Source organism: Apaloderma vittatum, unplaced genomic scaffold (assembly GCF_000703405.1).
Source record: "Apaloderma vittatum isolate BGI_N311 unplaced genomic scaffold, ASM70340v1 scaffold24954, whole genome shotgun sequence".
Lineage (NCBI taxonomy): Eukaryota > Metazoa > Chordata > Aves > Trogoniformes > Trogonidae > Apaloderma > Apaloderma vittatum.
In genome coordinates, this window is record NW_009712482.1 from 9,445 (window position 1) to 17,114 (window position 7,670).

Sequence of the window (7,670 nt, forward strand, 5' to 3'; positions counted from 1 at the left end):
GCCCTGCCAGGCACCCCCCCACCGGAGTGTCAGTGGCAGCTCCTGAGACAACAGCAGCTGTGGAGGAGGACAAAGCGTGGGGGAGGACCAGCTCCAGCCACCTGCATCCCACCATGTCCACCCCACCCCAACCCTTTGAAGCTTGGTCATCGGAGACCCGTCACCCCAAACCACCCAGGCAGGGTTCTGCCCACAATGCTCCACTGAGAAAACACCCAGCAGTTTCTCGTGTCCATGGAAAGGGACAGCAAGTCACTCCCCCCACGCAGAGGGTGAAGCACAACCCACCTCCGGGCCCTTGTAGGGCCTCCCGTTGATGATTTCGGGGGATGCGTAGAGAGGGCTGCCACAGTAAGTCTGCAGAAGCTTATCCTGCTGGTAAACGTTGGACAGGCCAAAGTCTGCAATCTAGAGAGATGTTTATAGCTGTCATCAAGCAGCAAAGTTCTCCTTTGCAGGTGGAGCAGCATTGTCACCTGAAAGCTCTCCAGCTGCCAGCTTCACCGAAACCAGGACTGCCCTTGGCACACAGCCTGGCTTTTCACCCTGCCCTGCTCCCAGCAAGCTCATCCCAGCCACCGCAGCAGCTACCCTGCAGCTCTGCCCCTCCAGCCCCATCACCAGCACGTTGGCAGCAAAAGCAACTGCAAACATGTGGTTAGAGGGAGAGCTGCTGGGCTCTTCTCCAGCTTATCCACAGCCACACGAGGCTGCTCCAGTCCCTGTCTGCTCCACCTCGCATGCAGGCATTCATTATCCTCATTACACCCGTCACCTCTCAGTGAGCAGAAGGTACAGTCCCTGCTTGCGTGCTCCCAATTGTAAAATTACCCCTTACAGGGATAGAGCCCTGCAGCCTGCTTAGCACAGACCGCACCTAACCCCGGCTGTGCCCTTCCTCCCCGGGGCTGCTGCAGGGCTCCTGGCCGAGGCAAAAAGCATCGCTCGTGGTCAGCAGAGCTGGGAGCTGCCCTGCACCTCCCTCCGCCGTGTGCCCTGGTCGGCACACACGGGGACCGGGACTTTCACTGGGAGAGCCCCTTCTAATCCAGCCAGTCGTGTTTTGACATCATTGCTCAGACTTTGCCCTCTTATCAGCAGTCAGATAGACATTATGGCTTTAACAGGCAGCACCAAGGCTCTGCCTCTGCAGCCTCTGCCGCTCTGCTGCCAGGCAGAGATAGCAGGGGGAGGTACAGGCACCCTCCTGGCTCCCCATCTCCTGGGCAAACAGCAGTGCAGGCTGATGCCAGGGGTCCTAGAGCTGCAGAGAACCACGTGCCCTGGAGGGTCCGGGGTGTTATGGGCATCCCTGGTCCATCCATGCTGGGCAGCATCCCTTAGAGCCCTTTTCTGGGCAACACTACTCACCTTGATGTTCCCGTTGGCATCGAGAAGGATGTTCTCTAGCTTCAGGTCCCTGTGAACAATCCCATTCTGGATGAAGGAAGGGAGAGCTGGGTTTAGTTTACAGCGTGTTTGAGGAAGGGAAAGTCAGGCAGCGCAGGAAGGTCACTGCCGTTCACTGGCACGACGGCACGTAAACACCACGGTGACGGCAATTGAGGAGCTGTAAATAACCCTGGGTGGCATCGATGAGGACGGGCTGTAAACCACGTCCTAACACGGGTGCTACCAGCAGCACCCATGAAAGTGGCCAACCCCAGCTCCCACTGGGACAGGGTGGGCACAGCTTCACGCTTTGGCAGGACCAGCTGCTGCCCACCTAAGCGAGACCCCAGTTTGCTCTGTGTTCAGGAGGTGCCCTGCAACACCCCACACCCCTCCCTACAAAGGGCACAAGGGTACCCAGGATCAAGATATGGCCTTAGAGCATCCTCCTGGGGGACCCACAGGCTTGAGGGTCCTTCCAGGGCAGGCACAGCTCATCCCACAGGGCCCTATAGCTTTACATCTCTTTTAGGGGACAAGAAGGGTGACCCAGGTCTCAGCTTTCAGCCCCAGCAGACAGCCCCAGGCGTCTCCCTCTGGGCGGGTGGGATGGAGCCGATAACTCCAATAATTCCACCGAGGTTAGTCACCCCGCCGCAGCAGCAGAAAGCCAAGGCAAGGACTTCCCAAAAGCTGCTTGGGCACTGCCCGAGGGCTGCCGCACCCTTCAGATAAGGAGCAGGATTAACCCCTTTCCCGGGAAAGGCCATGAGGTCTCCTTCACCCTCCAGCCCGGGCTGAGCTTCCCCATCGGGCACTGGATCCCTGCCCAGCCCCGGCTGCTGCACCTCTGCCTGAAGCCAGCCCTGCCGAGCACACGAGAGACAATTTCTCATCTTTTTCCCCCAGGAGGCGGTGGGAAGCGCAGTGTTGACCCACCTTATGGCAGTAGTAGACGGCCGACACGACCTGCCGGAAGAAGTGGCGGGGCATCCAGCCGCTGCCGCTCGCTGATGTAGTCGTACAGGTCCCCTTTGCTGGCGTATTCCATCACGATGACAATCTTGCTGTTGTTCTCAAACACTGCAGAAATGGGAAGCCACAGGGTGTTAGGAAGGATGCTCGGGGCTAAGAGACTTCTCGTTGGCAAAACAGAAGGTGTTGGGGTTTCTGCAGCTGGGAGGGAGACGGCTAGAACTGCCACCCACACCCCACGATGCCACTGGGGCTGCTGGACACGCAGCGTTTGCAGCCAGAGAGCACAAAACAAGCTCTGCTCTGCCAGAAGGTGACTAAGCTTTGTGGTTCTCTGCTAGACAGAGTCCTGCCAAGGGAGAAGGAGACAGAGCTGCTGGCTGGCACAGCCGGGCAGCCTTTCTGTGTGTTCCCATCGTTCCCAACAAGGCTCTAGCTCAAGCCAAGAGACGAAGCGTTTTCTTCCTGTTTGCAGAAAGCTACTTCAATATTTTTTGAATTCCAGCAGTATGACTCAGTCCTTACAAACACTACACGTGAACTGCCAATCCACTTGCTTTTGTTTACAGGACACCTCACATAAGCCAGCGAGGCAGCGATAACCTGGGCACCAGCCACACGTCAGCACGGTGCCATGAACCCCGGCAGAGTCAGCCCCGAGGAAGAGCACAGGGCACACCGGGTTTGCAGCCAAGGGACGTGATGCTTAAGCAAAGACTGGAGATTTAAGCAAAGCTGGAGATTTGCTGTAACCTAGTTGTAGCTAGAACTTGAGAAATTTGGTTGGTGTTGCCCCAGCACCCTGGCAGCAAAGCAGTAAAGCCAAGCCCATCAGCCTCAGGAGCTCTCCCAGCACCCTGTGGTTTGGGTTTCCTACGCCCCAGGGGACAGAACGAGAAGGACTCTGGCACTGGGATTAGATCCTGCCTCAGGCTGAGAGCAGAGCCACAGACATTTCCACTACTCCAGCCCTCACCCTGGCTGAGGCGAGCATCCAGAGCGACACACGGCGCTGGGCTTCGCTGCGGACCTCAGCCATCAGCTCTCCCTCGGCACAGCCTCTCGTCGGCAGCAGCGCCAAGGATGCCAGGTTCAAAAGGAAACTTTTAGAGCCGGCTTCCCTCCACAGACGGGACGGGAAGTGGCTATTTCTGGAGCAGGTATTTCCCCTTGTCGCTGCTCCCGCATGCTAGCGGCAGGGAAACCACAGCCCGACAACATCTGTTCTCCCCACTGGTGCTGAGTTACCAGGAACAGCAAAGCAGTTCTGGTCCGAGCGAGCGGAGGGAGGAGAGGGGAGCCTGCCCAGGTACCCAGCCCCGCTCCGGGATGCTGCTGGCAAGGGGATGGGAGAGGAGGGCTCACCTTCATGAACAGCAATGATGTGGGGGTGGTTGAGGGAGGACATGATCTCAATCTCTCTCCGGATATGGACAAGATCCTGCTCATCCTTGATTTTGTCTTTCCGGATGGACTTGATGGCCACCTGCGGGTGAGAACACGCACAGAGGGTCACCCAGCTGTCAGGACCAGGAGCACTGTGGCTTCCCAAAGCCTCTTGCAGAGCAAGAAACCCACCCTCTTCTTTCAGGAAGGGGCTTACAAGCACAAAATCCACAGCCCAGCTTCTCCACCCAGGCACACCATACTCAAAAGCCATGTTGCACAGCTCCACTAAAGCAGCTCCAATAAAACTGAATTTAACCAACTAGATTTTTATACTTTCCAAGTCCTGTTGCTGTGCACAAAGGAGAAGCTCCCCCCACCTCCCCGCAAGGGAAAGCTCTGACCAGAGGAGCTGCCCAAGCCTCCTCTCGCAGGTAGCACAGCCCGGCTCCTCATTTCTGTGCCCTGGCTCACAGGAATCGTGTCCCGGGCTACGGCCGCTGCTGGACCGCGGCCAGCCAAAGGAATGGGACCTGCACACATGGCTTGGAATGTAACAACAACAACCGCCATCTCTTCTTGGAGTCATGAAAGTGGAAAAAACCAAACCAAAACAAAAAGCCAAAACCAAACAGGTTTTCCTTTCCTTGCAAATACTTATTTCAAGGAGCTGACTATTTAGAGGTAAGAGGAAGTTTGGTTTTAAAGAGTAGAACCCTCCTAAGCACATTTGACCGGGAGACCCAGCCCCGACCATGTGAGCCACTTTCCAGGCTTTCACTTGGGTTTTCAAGTTATCCTCTACAAGGAAATTGAAAGGGGAGGAGAAAGAAGAGTAAGTGTTGGAGAATAGATGCCTTCTAATCCTCTTTCAAAGAGGCTGGGGAGAGACAATGTGCTCCTAGGTTTGAATTTACAACTGAATCCAGCAGAACCTCTTTTCTTCTACCAGACAAGAATGCGGAACAGCATTAATCCTGTAAAGGGACCCCTGCACCCGTTTCCCAGCAACAGGGAGAGGGGCCACGGACACCCATCAGCCCCAGCTGCCAGCACAGGAGCGATGCTCACGGCTGCACAGCGCAGGGACCCTCCTCCACCCTCGGCTGTGCGGTATGGATGCTCAGCCTCTGATTTTTGGGCTGTCTGAAACCTCACTCCCTGAAACCAAGCCCAGCAAGCAGCAAAAAGGCTGAGAGCGAGCTTGCAACCCTTGCTAAGCGAGGCCAATCACACCCACAGCGAGCCACCAAATGCTCAAGCAGAGAGATCTCAGCTGCCACATCAGTGTCTTCAGGGGAGAAGGATGTGCTAATTTTAAAGGGCTCGTACCAGCACATAGGAGATGCCCGATGGAGTCCCTTTGGTCCCAGAGCACATCTCTGCTGCATTGGCCACTTCAGGCCAGCACTGGCCGGGGCAGGAGTTGCCTCCTGTGCACTGGAGAAGCACCGTTCCTGCACCAGCCCCACGGGCTGAAGCAACCAAGCAGAATGGACTCTGGCCAAGGGAAGTTCAATAACCCAAGTTTCTGCACAAAGCAATACTGAAGGAGCTTAATAACTTCTCGAAGCCAGGTATTCTTTTCCCTGACCTCTGTGCTAGGTTAACAGGTTAAAGTTTAACAATTTTTTTGCTCCAGCCCCTGACTACCTGACCCCCACTACAATGCAGGCAAAGCCTTTATGCAGCGAGCCGACCTGCTCCTGCCCTCCCAAATTCCTGTTGACTCACTCTATTCATCTCCTCGCTAAAGCTTGACATCCAGCTCAACAACCTCAGCATTTTGGGGTGCACACAGCACATTTCTTTGCTGACCAAGGTGCTCACATACATACATGGCTGAGCTGGGGCTCAGGGCAAGATCCACTGCCCTTAAAAAGACAAAGTGGCTCCAGGCTGAGGATCTCCCCTTTAGACAGAAAAGGCTGTGTCTTTTTCTCTGCTGGAGATGGGGACCAGCAGCTTCAGGGACAGACACTGCCACAGCCTGCACACTGCCTCCGCTATCAACGCTGTGAGAAGAATCTCCTGCAGGAAACAGCCCCAAGAAGTCCTGCCACAGGAGCCTAGAGAGTCCAGAGCACTTTCCAAGTCAAAAAGGCTTTTAATTAAAAAGTTTTTGGGGGGAAGAACAGGTATTTTCAGCAGCTGCTAAAAGATGCATTAAGTTACAACCCCAGGCAGCACTTTAGAAGTTGTTCCAGATTGCAAAGTGCAGCATTTCATGCTCCATGAAATATGGATTACAACCCACTACGGAAGAGACTGGGGTTCACCCCTCACTGGAGATCAAAAGAGACTTTGCTGCTTTGGAATATTCCAGGTGCTGCCTTTCCCTTGACATCATACGGGCCCACAAATACGTTTCTGACACTGGAAGCAACTCCCACGGGAGGTCCCTCTTTCTATTTGGCTTGGCTGCAGGCCAGGGCTTGAGAACCAGGCTGGGAGGAAAAAAAAAAAAAAAGGCCAGATGCTGCCGTGCAAACAGGTGCATGAGCCAGTCTGCACCACCATGGCACACTTTACTGAATCTTCAAACCAAAAGACTCAGGGGGGAAAAAGAAAATTTAAAAAAAAAGGAAGGGAGGAATGAAAAAGAATCAGCAATTCTCTCCCCATCTGCTTGTTATCTCGAGGGTATAACAATTTTCCAAGGGCTGGGAAGGGCACTCAAACAAAGCACCCACCAAATGACGCATGAGCATCATTTCACCTAAAGGATTTCTAACCAGAAAACAATTTATTCATTTTTTCAGATAAAGAATGTTTATTGCAGCTCCCAAAAATCCTTCAGCTGCAGGAGCCTGGTTTTCCCTGCAGTCTACCAGCTGATGAGACACACCTTGCTCCCAGTTAAGCACAGCTAGGTTTAGAATTCGGAGGAAAAAAGAAATCCAGGCAGTAAAACGAGATGGTTCAATATTCAGTGAATCTGACAGAGGCAGTTTCTGATTAGCCAGAGGCAAAAATCATACACGGAGCAGCTCCAGCTTTACAGCCTCAGCCGGTAGGGTTGGATCCGCGCAATCCAGGAGGGGTAACCGGCAGAGGCGGCAGTACCTGCTCCCACACCTCGGTGTTTAGGAAGTGAAAGCCACTTAGAGAAGGAGCAAATAACAACCCAGCTCAGGATAAGCCTGAAGATTAAACAGGTCCGGAAACGCTGAGTGCTACAAGAAAGAATTTGTGGGAAGAGGAGAGATTTGTGGTTAAGCCTCCCGTTCCTCCATGGCCAGCTCGCTAAGATACCAGTTAGTCGAGCCTATCTCCGGCATTTATTGAGGAGTCATCGGCCTGTGTATTTAATTTGCATTATAATAGACCAATGGTGCTAGATAAGTGAGTCCCTGTCCTAAGGGACTTCCATAGATAGGTAAATTCAGGGATTCCCTGCACAAGCCGTGTTAGATGCAGACAGGGAAAGCCAAACCTTCTCGCCCATCCCGAGGGGAGGGATCCTTCTAGGTCTGTGGGTGGAAGCTGCATTTCAAGGCCCTGATTATGCAGCAAAACAGTAGCTTCTTCAGCATCAGATAGGATAATAGAAATGGCAGGTCTGACTTAATTAAGAGCTGTCAGGTCACACAAGAAAACCTCTCAGATTTACAGTTGTTTTCCTTGACATGCCTCTGTGGCACGTTAGCAACCCAACCTCACACCCTGCCCTTCTGCTCAGCCCTCGGAGCCTTCTGGGCCAGGCTCTTCTCTCCCAGATGGACCCTCAGCGCTCAGCCCGGGTCTCAAGCTGGATTTAGTGCACAAACGCCTTTCTGGGGTCCCATCCCAGCCTGTGGGGTGCTCGGGACTGAGTAGAGGAATCAGGTTTTCCCTTTTGAACCCTTGCAGAATCCTAAAGTTTGGGGCTGCCAGGAGAGCAGCACCCCCGCTTTTCTGGGGTGAGGGTCCCCCAT

General features: G+C 54.1%; 1 protein-coding gene across 1 annotated transcript in view; it reads right to left on the bottom strand.

The window, feature by feature from the left end:
* The window catches only part of LOC104272896 (NUAK family SNF1-like kinase 2), a gene marked incomplete at its 5' end in the record, with an annotated part of 5,212 nt that extends 1,359 nt beyond the window's left edge, over window positions 1-3,853 (bottom strand). Inside the window, 5 exon segments of the mRNA XM_009868010.1 lie at window positions 289-408; window positions 1,372-1,437; window positions 2,332-2,383; window positions 2,385-2,475; window positions 3,733-3,853. Coding sequence (XP_009866312.1) covers window positions 289-408; window positions 1,372-1,437; window positions 2,332-2,383; window positions 2,385-2,475; window positions 3,733-3,853 — 450 coding nt within the window.
* Window positions 3,854-7,670: the final 3,817 nt, after the last annotated feature.